Source organism: Saxophila tyrrhenica, assembly GCF_035928015.1.
Source record: "Saxophila tyrrhenica strain CCFEE 5935 chromosome Unknown scaffold_4, whole genome shotgun sequence".
Classification (NCBI taxonomy): domain Eukaryota; kingdom Fungi; phylum Ascomycota; class Dothideomycetes; order Mycosphaerellales; family Extremaceae; genus Saxophila; species Saxophila tyrrhenica.
Genome location: NW_027041736.1, coordinates 396,013 through 412,557, shown reverse-complemented (window position 1 = coordinate 412,557; position 16,545 = coordinate 396,013). Strand labels below are relative to the sequence as shown.

The 16,545-nt window shown below is 54.3% G+C and overlaps 7 protein-coding genes across 7 annotated transcripts; 2 read left to right on the top strand and 5 right to left on the bottom strand.

Moving 5' to 3' along the window:
- Positions 1-145: 145 nt before the first annotated feature.
- LTR77_002791 (uncharacterized protein) lies at positions 146-2,041 on the bottom strand (the record flags this gene model as incomplete). The annotated part of the gene is made up of 1 exon (XM_064800050.1): positions 146-2,041. The coding sequence occupies one exon, from the start codon at positions 2,039-2,041 to the stop codon at positions 146-148; it is 1,896 nt and encodes a 631-aa protein (XP_064661389.1).
- A 596-nt stretch (positions 2,042-2,637) lies between these two features.
- Positions 2,638-4,346, top strand: LTR77_002790 (uncharacterized protein; the record flags this gene model as incomplete). The annotated part of the gene is made up of 2 exons (XM_064800049.1): positions 2,638-3,218; positions 3,299-4,346. The coding sequence occupies 2 exons, from the start codon at positions 2,638-2,640 to the stop codon at positions 4,344-4,346; spliced, it is 1,629 nt and encodes a 542-aa protein (XP_064661388.1).
- Positions 4,347-4,765: 419 nt separating this feature from the next.
- Positions 4,766-5,583, bottom strand: LTR77_002789 (uncharacterized protein; the record flags this gene model as incomplete). Its single annotated transcript, XM_064800048.1, has 3 exons — positions 4,766-4,858; positions 4,926-5,355; positions 5,405-5,583. The coding sequence occupies 3 exons, from the start codon at positions 5,581-5,583 to the stop codon at positions 4,766-4,768; spliced, it is 702 nt and encodes a 233-aa protein (XP_064661387.1).
- Positions 5,584-6,688: 1,105 nt separating this feature from the next.
- Positions 6,689-8,868, bottom strand: LTR77_002788 (uncharacterized protein; the record flags this gene model as incomplete). The annotated part of the gene is made up of 6 exons (XM_064800047.1): positions 6,689-7,492; positions 7,546-8,131; positions 8,182-8,257; positions 8,307-8,355; positions 8,412-8,432; positions 8,737-8,868. 6 exons carry the CDS (start codon positions 8,866-8,868, stop codon positions 6,689-6,691), a joined length of 1,668 nt encoding a protein of 555 aa, XP_064661386.1.
- A 996-nt stretch (positions 8,869-9,864) lies between these two features.
- On the top strand, positions 9,865-11,332 carry LTR77_002787 (uncharacterized protein; the record flags this gene model as incomplete). Its single annotated transcript, XM_064800046.1, has 4 exons — positions 9,865-9,985; positions 10,037-10,311; positions 10,375-10,768; positions 10,848-11,332. The coding sequence occupies 4 exons, from the start codon at positions 9,865-9,867 to the stop codon at positions 11,330-11,332; spliced, it is 1,275 nt and encodes a 424-aa protein (XP_064661385.1).
- A 345-nt stretch (positions 11,333-11,677) lies between these two features.
- LTR77_002786 (uncharacterized protein) lies at positions 11,678-14,010 on the bottom strand (the record flags this gene model as incomplete). The annotated part of the gene is made up of 5 exons (XM_064800045.1): positions 11,678-11,861; positions 11,929-11,984; positions 12,053-12,163; positions 12,216-13,799; positions 13,861-14,010. The coding sequence occupies 5 exons, from the start codon at positions 14,008-14,010 to the stop codon at positions 11,678-11,680; spliced, it is 2,085 nt and encodes a 694-aa protein (XP_064661384.1).
- A 1,049-nt stretch (positions 14,011-15,059) lies between these two features.
- LTR77_002785 (uncharacterized protein) lies at positions 15,060-16,201 on the bottom strand (the record flags this gene model as incomplete). Its single annotated transcript, XM_064800044.1, has 4 exons — positions 15,060-15,368; positions 15,420-15,489; positions 15,545-16,095; positions 16,154-16,201. 4 exons carry the CDS (start codon positions 16,199-16,201, stop codon positions 15,060-15,062), a joined length of 978 nt encoding a protein of 325 aa, XP_064661383.1.
- Between the last annotated feature and the right edge of the window lie 344 nt (positions 16,202-16,545).

Below are 16,545 nucleotides of genomic sequence, written 5' to 3'. Positions count from 1 at the left end.
GCACGCGGGACGATGGTGGACAGCACCCACGACCAGTACCTAGGTACTCATCAGCAGCTACGAGGATATTAGAGGCACTCAGTCTGACCAGGCATGTGTGGACAAGAGTTGTTATACATCATCGTAATCATATTCCCATCGCAACTCACGAACTGCACGAACACTGCATAGCCCGCTGATACTTAGGCACATCGCCGCAAAACCTTTCTTCCTCCTCCTTGTTCCACCCCCATTCTTCGTTGAACGGATTCAGAGCCATCTCCATGACATTACCAATAATCTCCCGCTCGCCCTTCTTCTCCACCCGATCAATCAACTCGTCCAAGATCCACGAGCGAGGAATGAACTTCGGATTCACAGCGCGCATAGCCTTGAAACGCTCTTCTTTCGCCTCTGGAGAGTTCGGCCAGTCTTCTTTCACACGCTCAGCCCACTTGTTGAGCCACTTGCCCATGCGCTCGCGGGCTTCACCTTCGCCTCCGATGACGAGACTGGATAGGCCTTCGGAGTGGAAGAAGCGGCCGGCGACGTCTTTGCGCTTCTCTTCGGTGTCGATTTCCTCGAATGAAATGTAGGATAGCCGGCGGAAGAAGTGGTTGAAGTCGAGCTCGAGTGCTTCCAGAGTATCCAGCAGTTCAGAGTACAACTCCTCAAAATCTGACTCCTTAAACTGCTTCAAGCCAAGACGAGCGGTCATCAGTCGCTTGTACTCTGCTAGGAAGACTGTCTTGTACTCTTCTCCAACAGTCTGGATGGTGGTCTCGGCTCTCTTCACCACATCTTCCATCCACTCTTCTTTGACGCCACCGGTCTTGAACTCCTCGTCGTCAACGCGAGAGCCAGCACCAATCAGTTCCCCAAGGCTCTCGCCAAGACGCACAAGATTCCACCAGATGATGGTTGGCTGGTTCTTGTAGCTGTAACGAAGCATGTGGTCGTCGTGGTTTGGTGTGTAGCTAGGGTCGAAGTTGTCCAAGAAGGCAAAGGGTCCAAAATCAATACTCAGGCCGAAGACACTGGTATTGTCGGTGTTCAGAACGCCATTCGTGAAGGCGTAGGCTTGCCAATGTGCGACCATGGCAGCGTTACGTCGCACGATCTCGCGGTATAGCCTGGCGTATCGGTTCTCTAGTTGTTCTGGTCTGTCTTCTGGGCCCTGGAGCTCCTCCTTTGGAACTTTACGTGCCGGCTGCAATGCATCCTTCTCCTCGGTTGAAGCAATCTTCGCTGGTAAAGACTCCCAGCCTGGGAAGACGTCTTCTGCGATGTAGTCTGCAAGCTGGCGGATGAGCACCCGATCTCCTCTGGACCTCGCAAGATCAAAGGTGCCCAGCCGCAGCCACGTCTCCGCAAACCGACATACGACTGCTCCCGGCTCCGTCATCTCGCGGCGCACTTTCGCCTCTGGTGCCAGAGTCAAGCTCAGTGCTCTCGTCGTGGGTATACCCAGCGCATGCAGTGACTCGCTCACCACAAACTCGCGAATGCTACTTCTCAGCACAGCTTTACCATCCGCAAACCGAGAATATGGTGTCCTGCCGGCGCCCTTCAACTGCAATTCGTAGCGCTTGCCAGTCGCCGGATTCTTCGACTCAAACAACGATATCGCCCGACCGTCCCCAAGCTGCCCGGCCCACTGACCGAATTGGAAACCACCATAGCACTGCGCCCATGGGTATATGTCCTCATCGCTTGGCTCCTCCTTCCCGTCAAGTGTGATGATGCGGTTGCCCGCGATCGTTTCTTTGAACTCTTCCGTGTCGGCGCTCGACGGATCGATCGCAAGATCTCTCAAAGCAGCCTTTGACACTCCCAGCAACTCTGGGTTCTTTATCGGGTCGGGTCGGACATAGGTATATGCGGCATTCTTCACAAGTCGTGGACCGAGGTTGCTTCGTTCTGTCTTGTGCGATGCGGTAGGTGTTGGGTATTCCTGGTCTGGCGGCAGCTTCTGCGTGAAGGTGTTTGTCTTTGGCAGATCGCCTATGCTATACGTCTTCTGCTTCTCGCCATTCGTCTGGCCGTTCACGTGGCTCGCCATTTGCGCCAGTCGTCGATGCGGTCGTATCAGTGTCTGTGCCCTTGTCTTCTGAATGGTGGTTCGGAACATAGACAAGTCGTGAGAGTTGGAACAGGAAGGGACGTGGAAGCGAAAAGAAGACAGGTCTTTCTACCTCTTGAATGTACCTAGACGTGAGCACAAGATATGACGCAATGTTGATCTCCGCGAGCTCAGTGGGAGGAAAGAGGTAGAACTGTCGCTGTAGCTGCGGAAGAGCTGTTGGGGTTTTGGAGAAGCTTCTGTTGGTCCTGCCGTTGCCTACTTGTTCTCCGGTATCGTGATAAAAGCTCCGTGACCAGAACAGCGGCTGTAGTTGCGGGTCGGTTGTATACATCCTGGAGAATGTCTCCCACGGCCTCACTTGCCACACGTCGTGGCGCTACTTCCTATTTGGGATTTGCTAGTGTGAAAGCGACAAACAATAACAAATTCTAGACTCTTACCTCCCTTCAATTACTACGACACTTGCTGCTGCTTTCAGCAGCTATACCGAACATCTGACTGTTGAAACAGTATAAGAATAAGGTAAGACAACCAGCAATTTTTCAGTCAGTCAGGCAAGCAGGCAGGGCAGGATGTATCGGGGGCAGCTCCCTGGCTTCTACTTCGATGAAGTCAGGGGCAAGTATTTTAAAATTCAGGCGAACCACGTTGTTCCCGAGACGACAAAATATTCTCGGGGTCATGTAGCGCAGGAGGAGCGTATCTCGAAGAAGCGCAAGCTGGAGAAGGAGGAGCACAACAAGAACCTCCGCCAGACCGTGAGGCGCAATGCAGTCCTGCAGCACCCAGTACTCGGCGGAATCGGCCTTCACCGTGAGCATGGAACGACCTCTCTCGGCCCAAACCTGGATGCCAGTGACCGAGCGCTCGTCGCCGGCTGGCGCCCTCAGAAGGTAATGCTAACAGACAGGATCGTGAGCGATCTCGAAGGCGACGAGCGCCTTTGTGCGGCCCATTACCTACCCACGACGGGACATATGATGCTCGGGATCAGAGAAGCAGACGCCAAGCGCAGCGTACTACGGATGATTCAGTGGGACTGGGATTACCTTAGCGACGAAAGCAACCGTCTACCACCCGCTGAAGGCAGGTTCAAAGCTTTCGGCAGCGTCATCAAGGATGTTGCGACCACGATGCAGGGCGATTCACCAAGGTACGTGGCTGCAGGCGAAAGGGCCTTTCAAAAACGCATTGTCACGTGACAGCCTTACTGACAGCACATCTTTTCCACAGGATGCTGGTGTCCGGCGGAGACTGGAATGCAGGTGTCCTATACATGAGCTCAATAGGAGTTGACGGCGCCGACCATGCGACGACCGCGGTCGCCGAGGTTCAAATGGAGGGCACAGGAACGGCAGTCCCAGAGTTCTCGACGTTCCACCACACGACCGGCACGGTATGCAATCATGCGTTCCGGAAATCGCATTTATATCTGCTCACCAATTCACAGGCCGCGACGTTGTCCAGAGAGCGACTCAACATCTTCGACTCTGCCCTCCACCAAATCAATACCCTCACGACATCAACAGCAAGCCGCCGAGCGGTCAGAGAGTCGTATGAAGGTGGTCCAGAGTTCGGCCCTGGCATAACATTCCTTGACCCGAACACTGTCGCCTTCAACTACAACGGCGGCCATGGCGAAGAATCCACTACTCACAAAGTGATGTTATGGGACTGGCGCATGCCCACAGGCACATCAGCGCGCTTCCGCTCCTCGAAGAGGACTACTGGCCTTCTCAACCCCAACGGCGCGCAAGAAGGGAGCCAATTGCTAGTATCGACCAACCACGACATCAAACTCTTCGACACGCGCATGCCGCACTCATACTCCCGACCAGATCAAACTCTCATGACCATCCGTCACGTCCACGAAGGCCCAGTGCAGAACCAAGCCACCAACGGACGAGGTCTCCTCGCCGCCATGGATCGCGACGAAGAGATGCAGATATACTCGCTCCGCACCGGCCGCAAGATCCGATCCCTGGAGATACCGAAAGCGCTCAAAGGCTTCAAAGTCCGCAAGCTGTTCAGAGACGTGATGTGGTATGATGATGAGAAGGCTGGGTCCTGTCTGCAGCTCTTCGGCCCGGCGGGGGTAGTACGGTGGTCGTATGGAGGTCCGCGCAACGAGAATGCCGCCTCAGAAGCAAGCGCTGGAGATTCAGAGATAGGAGAAGGCATGGACGACCAGCTTGACTATGAGTCGGACGGGAGCAGTTATGTCGCATTGCCGTGGAGGCCTCAGGGAGGTGCTGTGTCGAGGTCAGAGGGAGGGTGGTAAGCAAGCGAGTTGCAGGTGTTCTACGATTGGAAGATAGGTCAGGCAGCTTTACGGCGTGACAATGCTTTGCAGATTGTCATCAGATTGGGAGAAGAACAACGAGACGCGACAAAGCATGTGGACTGCTGAAGGATGGAATCAGCAACTGCGCAGTCAGTGAAGGGCTTCACACGAGGGCGTGGGGTGAGGAGAAGTTGAACGGGGCATGACACAGGACAATGGTGAGCGTTTGACAATTGCAAAACTCGTTGATGATAGATGTCGTACGACTCAGCTAACAATGTGTCCATACAAATGATCCATCTTCGTCATTGTAACAGCAAAATCGCATCACATGACTCCGTCAAATGCAGTCTCGCACGTCAAAATCAGGAGCAATAGTGTCATGGCAGCAGTATCCTCCACATGACAATGCAAGCTCAATTCTTCTTTTGCTTCTTCATCGGAGGTTCGGCGTCGCTGTCGACCTGAGCGAATCCATCGAGCATCTCATCTTCAGCGTCCGGGCGCAACTGGTGACAAAGAGATAGATCATTAGCCGGAGGTTGGGATGGACGTTCCAGTGCAGCAGTAACATACCGATGAAATGAAGGCTGCTTCGGAGATTTGGTCGGCGGTGCTCTTCTGCATCAATTCTTGGCTTTTCGTGCCGGGTTTCTTGCCGACAACGATGTAGTTGGCCTCTTCGATCTTCTTGACCACCTCGCCGCCGCACTGGGTGGTGGCCGTCTCTAGAGCTTTGTGTTCGAGCCCCAGCGTGCCGACGAAGATGACCTTCCATCCGAGGAGTGCCGTTGGGCTGCCGGTTGGGACCTTCTGACGAGCGGCCCTGTTCTCGAGCTCCTTCTCGGTCAGGGGTCGCTTCGGCTTGGGAGTCTTCTCCTTGGGATCGGTGCCCAGTTGAGTGAGCTCGTCGTCGTCGAGACTGTCTGGACTGGCGGGATGGTCGGCCTTGGCCTTCTTCTTCTTGGTCCTGGTCTTGGTCGTCAGGGCGGTGGCGCCGGCATTGCTACGAGGGACGTCAGTTTCTGATCTGCGAGCCATGGGCATGAACTGACCTTGCGCCCTCTGGCATCACCGTGAGTGTGCGAAGCTCAAAGTGAGACAAGCCATCCGATCTCATCCTCCCGCATTCACCTGCGTCCTTCGCATCCTCGTGGGAGTGATACAGCGTCACGTTGGAGAATGCGCCCGCCCTCGTCTCGACAACCGCGACGACCTGACTGAGTTCCGACATCGTGAGATAATGTTTTGTGGTTGAGTTCGTACAGGAGATGAAGTGTCAGGAACGCGTACCAGACAAAAGCTGACTTGAGGATGTCTTGTGAGAAGAGAAGATTCTGGGGGAGTGAAGTGAAGTCGGGTCAGTCAATGCGGCCCAGGCAGAAGAGCGTTCAAGAGGCAAGAGCAACCCAACCCAACCCACACGCGCACCTTCCCTCACACGCACACGCAATAAAAGCCAAGACATGCACATTGCACATTCAGAGTGCTTGATCGCACTTCACCTCGTCCATCTCGCCGTCCAGAGCTTGTTATCGCTATCGCATCACCGCGACCATTCCCCAGCTCAACGTCGTTGACTTTGAGATCTTGACAACCGCTGTCGCGGGCGGAGCGATATACTGTCTTAGCATGCCATCGATTGATCTGCCAAGGGCATGGAGCAAGTCCTTCGGAGGCCCGTAGAGGTTCGTTATGTCGATGAGTGAAATCGCCCAACCGTCCTTCGCTATATCGTGTGCGTTCGAACCGACGTCGACAATGACCCCAGCGCCGTCTGATATGGCGCAGACATCGTCCTTCACGGGGAAGGGATAAGTGCCGTTGCTGATGGCGATGTGGCGATAGTTCAAACTAGTAGCATGGATTTCGAGGAGCCTTCATGAGGTGCAGGCTTCGAATTTGCTTCTAGGTGCTCTATCAACGTTTCGTAGCCTGCGCCTTTCGAAGGCAGCCGGAAGACCTACTGCTAAACCATAGTTTCTGTGATGGCACCAAGCTTGGAGACGTGCGAGGCACTCTTGCGGGAAGTCCTTGCGGGTATGTACAAAATGTAGATATGGAGGACATGAAGCAGACAACTTGAGGGGCCGACAGACTTACACAAGAGTTGGCAGTGAGACATGTATGCATATCATTATATACATTTCCGCTGCCATCAGGCGATGAAAACCCTCCGCAAAAACCGTGGGTTGATCATGCGCCTTGTCTCAGAGAGTATATTAGCTGAAGTAACGACAGTACCGGTCTTCGCTCCTCGCTCTTCATGTCACGGCAAGGCCGTGACGTCCGTTTTTCTCACTGCATCTAAACCACCTCAGAGCCATTAGTCAGCCACCTTACACTCGTAGGAGATCTGAGGCCGGCGAAGTCGGTGCGTGACCGCTGTATTCCTCATCCAGCTTGTGCACTTTTCCGAGACGAGCATTCGGCAACCACTTCTCCTCAGGAGTAATGAAGTAAGTGACGATGCCAAAGATCGTGATGGCGGCAAAGATCACGGGCGAGTAGTTGAAGCCAGAGCCTGTGACCGGGAAGTACAGCGGCGAGAAGAGGACGCAGGCCAGGTACAAATTCCAGACAAAGGTGATGAAGGTCAGAGGACGGCTCCAGCGTCCCAGGCTGAACCGCGCGTGCTTGAAGTTGTGCGGCGTGATAAAGCTCCGCCCGAAGGCGATGAGGGCGTATGCCGTTATCGTCGGCACGCCAGCAGCGCTGACCAGAGATGTGAATGCCACTGGAGAGGCCAGGATGGTGCAGAGAAGCAGCGCTGCCACTGCGTGCATAACGATGATCGCATTCTTTGGTTCCTTCTTGACAGACACAGCCGAGATCCAGCCGGAGAATGGCAGCACACCGTCTCTCGCGACGGCCCAGATCAAGCGCGAGCTCGCAACACCAGCGATGGTGGTGTTGAAGAGAAGGCCGATGATGCAGACGACGTTCATGAAAACGTGTCCGCCGCGGCCCATTGTCAAAGCGTATATCTGCACGAAAGGCTGTGGAGCGCCAAGGCTGTACAGCGTGTCGAGATTCGGTAGGCAGAAAAGGAAGAGAATGACCAGTGGAAAGCCGATGAGAGCGGACGCCACTGCAGACCAGAAGATGCCGCGAGCGGCGGTCAAGCTGGCGTTTTGTGTTTCCTATACTCTTATCAGCACCTGGAGCATGATTGGCGATCAAGCCGATTGCTCACCTCCGAAATGTGACCAGAAGCCTCAAATCCGACCAAAATGCCAGCAGTCACGAAGTAGCTGAGCATCCAGTTCCACACCGGAGGCGCGCCAGTTTCGTTGTAGGTCTGCGTGAAGACGTACTTTGCGTCGTGGAAGCCATATGAGTTGGAGACGGCGATCGGCAGCCAGATGATGTTGAGGAAGAAGTCGAGCAGAATGACCGCGGTCGCCAGGCGAAAGATCGTCTTGTACGTCTTCGGGTCAAGGTAGTTCATGCCGATCGAGATGAACAGGAAGGTCTCGGAGACAATCCACTGCACTGCACGGAAGCGGATGTTGTTGGTGTCAGTTGGAAAGTCGACTCCGAAGACAGCGATCTCGGACAGCATGAAGTTGGCAGCAGCTTGACAGTTGGAAGCGACGAAGGTCGTCCAGGCAGTGGTACTCCACCATGCAACGATGAATCCGAAGAGCCGACCATACTTGCGACCGCCGGCTTCAGCAGCCCAGAAGTAGATGGAACCCGCAGCGGGTAGTGCGGAGCAGATCTCAGCTAGCACAGCAGCTGTGATGGTGACGAAGACGCAGGTTACGACATAGCTCGACCTGTGCTAGGTGATTAGTGCAAACATATTACTTCTTGGGGTCTAACCAACCAATATGCCGCAGGCCCACCAGCTCCAACACCTATCGTGAACGTTGTTCTAATGCCACCGACCGAATACAACGCAGCTGCTAGAGTCAGTCATCAATCCCAGGCCGCCCGACAGCCCGAACATACCGAAGCTAGCTGCGAACGATTCGAAGAACTTCCATTGACGGTGCAGAGACTGGATATCGTTAGCATGGCACACTCATACAGCCTAGCATTCTCGACCATGCCTACCTGCTTGTAACCGAGTGCACGCTTTGTGGTTGTTAGTATCTGCCAAACGAACAGGTAGTTGGAGAGGGAGGAGCATCGATTGATCAGTCATAGCATCTTCTTACGCGCCAATTACGACGTTCAAGTTCCAATGCGGTCTGATCTCAGCCTGCGACGACTCCAAACTCCTTCCCGCTGCGGACTGCAACGGGTTACGAAGCTGGTAGACGTCGACAGACACCCGCGTGCCATGACTTCTTGACGCTGCTTTGGACTCACTGAGTTCGCTGAAGATGTACTTTGACTCTACTGGATCGCCATGCTTCTAGCCCTCGCTAAGCCGTACCAAGTATCTTTCATCAGAGTCCATGCTACTGGTGTCTTCAGCATCGAAGTCGGCTTGCAGTGGGTTGTTCGGCTTGATGTCGTCTCTGGAGGACGAGCCGCTCCCGGACTCGTGGAGATTTGAAGGGGCCATTGTCGAGGAACGCTAGAAGGTCGTTCAGGTTGTTGTCGTACGCGGAAAACGTTGGACGATGTGAAAGAAGATGGAAGTGCAGGAGACAAAAATTTGTTAAAAAGCAACCTGAGGTGACATCGAGCCGTCTCGGCCAGCGGGCCTTGCGAGCTCCATTGGGCACCCACATCCATCGCCAACAGCTGACATTCGACCTACATTCTTTGCTCAACGCTTCGTCAGCGGAGCAGTCATCTTACAAGAATACATGTTGCGAGACTCCATGAAGAAGAACGTGTGTCGCAAGGTTCACGATGAACGCGCAGACGCGCCGCAGCGCACAAGGCTCGAAATTGTCTTCCACCGGCATCCTCGGATGACGTCGACAGAACGACCAACCTGGACTCGTGTCGGCTATATTCATCTCTGGTATTTGTGATGATCGACGTGATGTGCCGCCCGCCGCCGAGGCGGCTCTTGAGACCTCATCTCTGTTCTTCCACGGAACCGTTTGGCTTGCAACTGGGGAGCCGGAGATTTCACCGGCCACTCGCGCCAACGTCGTCGACCTTCCAAGTTCCGTCTTGGTTGCTCCAATAGATCGGATAACTGAGGGGAACGTGCCGTTGCGCGGCCAGAATGACGATGCTTCTACTGGTTTTATCGGAGTCCGTTCCCCAAAGCTTCGAGGCTTCCCACAAGGTCCTGGAGGTGATCGATCGTCAAGCTTTGGATCGACAGCACATCTCCCAGACACAGTAGAAGAACTCTCGACGGTCTGGAGTCAAACGGGCTGCTCGTCCCGTAGACTGCCGCTTTGGGATCTGCATTGTTCCTTTTCCAAATCACACAGACTTCAGCTAGGTACGTTCCTGCATCAGCGTGGACGTCATGGCGTGCGAGCCGTTGGAGCCATTGTCTTGCGGAGAAGTGGAAGTGAGGTATATAGATGGGCGGTAGGTCTTGTCCACCTTTCCATTTGTCTGTCTTTCTATCACGTTGCGTGTCAGAGTCAATATGAAGTATCTCGCAGCGGCATCTACTCTCGCAGCCATTGCTTCGGCAAGGAACTGCCAGCAACTCGCCGTGCCCGTTCACGCGGCTGCCCGGAATGCCGTGTTCGATATCCCAGTTCCAGGTTGGCGCTTGAGACATCGCATACATTCATGCCAATTCTAACGCACTGCAGCAAACAATATCGAAACCACGAACTTCATCCTGAATCTGAGCCAACAGGGCGCCAACTATACCGAGAGCGTCCTTCAAGGTTACCAGACCGTCAGCGGCGACTACGAAATAGCCGCTCAGTACTGCGAGCCAGACAGCGGACCGTCCGACACTCTCCAGATCCTCACGCACGGCATTGGCTTTGATCGCACGTACTGGGACTCGCCATTCAACAACTACAACTACAGCTACGTCGACGAGGCCGTCGACGAGTATGGCTACTCGACATTCGCCTGGGTATCAATTCCATGAAATTCTACCATGGCTGAGACATTTGCTGACTTTTTGCCATGTTTATAGGACCGCCTTGGCATTGGCATGTCGACGCCCCCAAACCCCGACCCTCTCAACGAGATCCAAGCCCTCCTTGAAGTCGACGCCCTTCGCGCCCTCACAGAGGCTCTCCGTGGTGGCGAAGTCGATGGCATCTCGAGCTCTTTCGACAAGGTCGTCCATATCGGCCATTCCTTCGGCTCCCAGCACACCTATGCTCTGACGGCCATGTACCCAGACATTTCTGATGGGATCACCTTGACCGGGTTCTCGCAGAACGGGTCCTTCGCTGCCTTCTTCCTGCTTGGTGGCAACTTCGTTGAAGCTAATGGCAATGCGGCCTTCTCCGATCTGCCAGATGGTTACTTCGCTGCAGGCAACCCGTCAGGAGTCCAGACAAATTTCTTTGCTCCACAGGACTGTGTGTACCCCCTTCCCTGTCCAATCAGCACAAGTGTGGTGTGAGAACTATGCTGACAGGTTTTGTACTTCTGCACCAGTCGACCCAGCGATCCTGACCTACGCATACAACAACGGCCAGCCAGTGACTGTAGGCGAGCTCCTAACCTTCGGCGGCGAGACCGGCAGCCCCAACCCATTCGCTGGTCCAGTCCACATCGTCACCGGCGAACGCGACATACCCTACTGCGGCGGCAACTGCTTGGCAGCGCCTACCGGCTACGACAGCGTTCCCGCGACGTCTCAACAGTTCTTCGAGAACACCGACATTGACGTTACGATCATCCCTGGTGCAGGCCATGGCTTGAACCTTCAGTACACGCACCCGCAGACCTACTCTAGCATCCTCAACTGGTTTGCAGACAACGGCCTTGCGGCGGACGGCAGCAGCTCGGGTGGTAGCAGCTCGGGCGGCAACAACGGCAAGGATGGTAAGGGTAAGGGCAAGGGTTACAAAGGTAAGGGCAAAGGCAAAGGCCGCGGTCAGCATGGCGGCTGGGGGAAGCACCATGGCCCGCCTGCGTGAGTGAGATCTAATGTGAAAAGAGGAAGTGATGAGCTTGTACAAAACAATGTATATACACCATGATGAATACAAAAGTACAACGACATGATCATTTGCCTCTATTGTTTCGTCTTTTGCGATGTCATCGTACTCGAGTGATTCACTGCAATGCCCATCTCCTCTAGGATGCTATTGCTCTGGAATTCGACAACAACCGTACTTGAGGCAGGTAGGTAATGACTTAAAAGAGGGCGTGTGGTATGTAGGACTTCAAGTTCATCGCTGCTCAAGTATAGATGGCTGTGACTGCAAATAAGGCATGTATTGGTCTATATACACCAACCACCTTCATCCTCAGTTCTCTGCTCACTGCTTCTCTGGTGGGCCAGAATACATCGGCTTCTTCTCAGTGTAATGGTGATACCCATACTGCTTGCCGTACCCTTTGTTGCAGTTGTCTGGTGCGCTATCCGGAGGCGACGTGCGACTCAAGCCAAGGCATTCCGCCATGTGGTAGAAGACGTCGATCGAGTTGTATACACCGGCAAACCTGTCACAGAGAAAATACAGTCGTCAGCAGAGATTTCGACAAAAGATGTGAACCAATGAATACTTACAGCTCCTGGCAAGGGCCTTGAGCAAAGACGGGTACGTCGGTCAGACTGTGGACGCCCTGTAGCACCATATCGTCAGCGTCTCGAACCGCCCGTGCAAAGAGCAATTCTTTCTATCGATACTAACTTGGTCGGCGCTGGTTGGCAGCGTCCCATTCACGATGAAGCCACTCTTGGCATCTTCTGGGTTGACGAAGAAGTCGTCTTCATCAAAGCCGCTGATGTTGGTAGCCGGAAGCTGAAGATGTCGTCAGTCAGTGTTTCAACGTTGATGAACAGCATTTACTCACTCTCGGGCCATCTTTGTGCACCTGGTAGTTCTCGCGATGGTCAGGATTTGCACCGACACCCTGCGCAAGTGTGTAGCGCGGGTCCCAGTTCGAAGGGAAGTTGGAGTCGCCGTACGTGAGGTCGCCAGTGTTGATGTACTGCGAAAGACCAGACTCCTGGTAAGTACCAATGGCATTTCGCTTCACGCGCGGGTTCTTATGAGCGTTGAGGTACTTGGTGTCAGCGCTGCCGAAGACATCGAAGCCGTGACCATGATCGGCGGTGACAATGATCTGGGTGTTTTCGAGCTCGCCAATCTCTTCGAGGTGTGCCATAGCAGCCTTAATGGTGTCGTCTAGCTCCAGAAGCTCACCGAGAGCACGATCGTAGTCGAGAGTGTGCATCTGCTTATCAATGGAAGCAGCTTCGGACATCAGGAACCAGCCGGCATCGTCGTCAGCCGTGGCTCGGTTCTGCAAGATGTCGATAGCTTTGAGAGTCATATCTTTGAGGCCAGGCTGATCATCCGCATCCTCGCCAGAGCAATCCGGGCTGTCCTCGTTGCCGTGGATGTTGTCAGTGTACACATTGCGGTCGAGCCACTTGGCCATATTGGAGATAGAGAAGATGCCCAGTGTGCGGTCGGAGTCAGATGCAGCCTGCAATTGCGTGTTATTCTGGACAAGCTGGTAACCTGCGTCGGTGAAGACGTTGTAGTAGTTCAAGTCCATGTATGTCTCGCCGCCGAGACGTGGAGGGCAGAATTGCTCAGCACCACCACCAAACAAGACGTCAACGCCTGACCATTCGGTCCACGTGTAGTTGACAATACCGTGGAGGAAGGAGTCCACGACAGCGCCATACTCGCCTCGGTCTCGGGTGTGCGAAGTCAAGGCCGCCGGGGTTGCGTCCGCAATGTAGGCTGTGCTGACGATGCCGATGTGGCCGCCATGGATCCTGTGGAAGAGTTCTGCGATTGTCTCGACCTTGGGATCATCGAATGAGTCCTCGGAAGAGTCCGCATAGACGCCCAATGCATTGACAGTACTCTTGTGACCAGTGTAGAGGGCTGTAGCTGAGTTGGCCGAGTCGGTGATGAAAGAGTCGATGGAATGTGTCATCTGGTGGCCAAGAGACGGGAACTGATCCATTGCCATCAAGCTCTGGTAACGGCCGTTGATCTGCTTGTGAGCAATCAAGCGGGCAGCAGTGATCATATTCTGGGTCATGCCGTCGCCAATGAAGAGCATCACGTTCTTGGCCCTTCGCTCTTGGGAGAGGTCACGAACCAGCCAGTATGCAGTGGTGGTGCTTCCATTGTAGCTGAGGGTTGCTTCGTACTCGCCTGGCTCGTAAAGTGCAATTCTACGATACGCCTTTGCAGCGACATTGACAATGGAAGGCGTCTCTGCGTCCACGGCGAACAGATCCTCATACCAGCTGAAATCCCAAGTCTCAAGCTCTGGCTCGGCCACGCCAAAGAACTCTGCGGCTGGTTGTGCTTCTCCACCAACTTTGCCAATGGAGAAGGTGAACGACTCGTCGGGCTGGCCGTCGGTGGCCTCGGAGCCGTTGACAGGCGCGTGGACTTCGAGGCGGATGTCCTAGAGGTGGAGGTGTCAGACAATGGCTGAAAGAGCCCACTCGATCATCAGATGGACTCACGAAATACTGTCCGGCGAGGAAATCTTGCTGATCTGGAGGAAGGATACAGCCCAACGTAGGACATGTACCCAATCTCTGGAACGTCTGACCGGACGCGATTGTGGCCAGAGCGGCGGCCGCCGCAGAAACGAGGAACTGAGACTTGACCATGACGCTTGAACAGGAAGAACAGGACCTTGATGGGAGAAGCTCTACACGTGGTTCGGCAGAAACCTACCTCTTATAAAAGCTCGAAGCTCGCCCTGCGATCGATCATGCAGGAACCACTGCCCTGGCTCTCGGCCAGGACGAGCAGTGAGCCAACTGAGGGCACACATGGCAGCGGACACAGCATTGGGGATCTGTACTCGACGTCAGAGGAGCAACACAAGCATTGCAGCCCGCCTTTGAGACGTGGGGGACTTGTGCTTGGTCGAACCGCGTGCAACATTGAGCGGTCCTGTTTGGCTTCGACAAGATCGCGAACACCGACGACCTGCCTCTTTCTATCGGCCAAGGTCTTGGATGCAGCAAGCCAAGGGAAGAAGAAATGGTTTAGTTCTTCAGTTTGGAAGACGAGATGGAAGGAGAACTTGAAGTAGGAAACGCGAGAACACGTGCAGTAAAGACTCGCGGCCATTGGTGAGGTGAAGTGAATGTTGTGCTGACTTCTACCGCGAATATGCCCAAGTATGCTGAGCCACAATGTACTCTCGAAGGACAACACCACCTCTAACTCGCACTCCGCGGACCGCCTCCTTGGACTTCTGAACTCTCAGTCTCTTCTAGCTGTCAGAGCACCCAACAATAGCAGGCAGGCTGCAAGCGGTGATTGCAATGGTAAAGACAGCCTTGAGACCGACCGGATACGCACCGAGAACAACACGGATTTGTGTGCCTGAGAGAGCCTAGCGAATCTGCCTTGCTCAAGTCCCAATATTTTCCCCAGGTCCACGACCGGAAATTCGACGGTCCGCTTCTTCTGGGTGCTTTGGAAGTAGATCGGTCTGTCGAAGAAGGAGGGTCCAGACTTCCTGCAAAACGAGATGTTCCCGGGCGCGGCTAGGCTTAGCCATAGCATTCTTTGATCCTTTCTTACGAGCAAGTGCCAAACCATGTCAGGGCAGAGGAATAGGACATGAGCTCGTTCAGTTGATGCTAAAGTTGACAGCCTCAGTGGCACCACAATCTGTGAACCTGTATGTCGCGTAGACGAGCCATCATATATGATATGGGAACGCAGCATCAGCAATCTCCCCATACACCTTCTCGATGGCTTCCGCCACCTCGGCCGGCAACGGGCCCTCTGCGATGAAGTCCAAGTTACTATCCAGTTGAGCGACACTCGAAGCAGCAATGACCACAGCGTCTCCGCAATCCGCTTCGAGCTTGCTATGGTGAACCGTCCACCTCAAGGCCGCACCGTGCCCGTTGATGCTATGCTTCGCAAAGATTTCGAACACCCGATCGACGGCGGCAATGATAGTGTCGTTCAGAAACACTCTTGCAAAGGTCTGGCCCAGTACGTGCTGCCATGGAAATCAATGCTTGTTCTGCACTCCAACGCTGGAAAGACTTACCGATGTGTCAAATCGATCGCCGGCTTTGACGTTCTTGTGGTTTCCTGCGAACAGGCCTGCGGCCGCTGGACTACACCGGAGTGTTAGAAACTTGCTATCGCCACACTGTAAGTGAGCAGTCAAACCTCCAGGCGTAAAAGGCGATCCCGTGCTTTCTCAGCATAGGAAAGAGCTCCTTCTCACCACTCCGAACGATAGGATTGTACTGTCCCTGGTACACACTCGGCTTACAAAACTCCTTCTCCTCACAAATCTTCACGATCTGCTCGACCTCATGCGCCGCATAATTCGACAGACCGAGATACTTGAACTTGCCAGCTCTGTACGCTTCATCCATCGCTCCAAGCGTCTCCTCGAACGGGACACTCCGATCCGGCGCATGAAGGTACTCAATATTAGCCTTGCACTTCAGCGCTTTCTCGGAAGCATCAACACTCTCCAGAATCTTCGCCTTTGCATGGCTGCCCGGAACGAAGGAGAAGACTTTGGTGTCGACCAGGAATTTCTCTCCGGCAGAAATGGCGCCGAGTCGTACTTCAGATGAGCCGGGGGCAGTGGTGGAATACATGCGCGCGGTGTCGAGCTCGCGGCCGCCGCGGTCGTGGAAGGCGTTGAGGTATGCATTTACCTCGTCGGGGGTGCTGTAGCGGACGGTTGGGTCTGAGCTGTCGCCGACCTGGAACAAGTTGTCAGCGGTGTAGCTGCCTTGTTGGTCGTTAGGGGAAATGGCGTACGTTGGCAACTCCAAGCACGATCTTCAGTGGTGTTGCGTTTGACGACATTTTGCCTATGCGTGAAAGTGCTACGGTCTCTTCCTACGCACAAGCAGGTTGGGTACTCCTAAATATAAAGCTTTTGATCAGATAGATCGCACTCGCATTTGTGGCCAGACCGGCTTAACTCCACCGCTTCCAGCGAGCGGCTTTATCGTCCACATCTCTGTCCAGTGTACGTCTCCTTGTCTCCCGAGTGTCCAAATCTGCAGCGTCGGGGCGACGAGCAGGAAGAGGCAGGCAAGAGCAGAAGCTCAGGGTCAGCGGAGGAATTACTTGACCCATCAGGCGTACGGCGAGATCGATCTCTCTGACCTCTGAAGATTTGTAGAGGCTAAACGAGACCTTTCCTC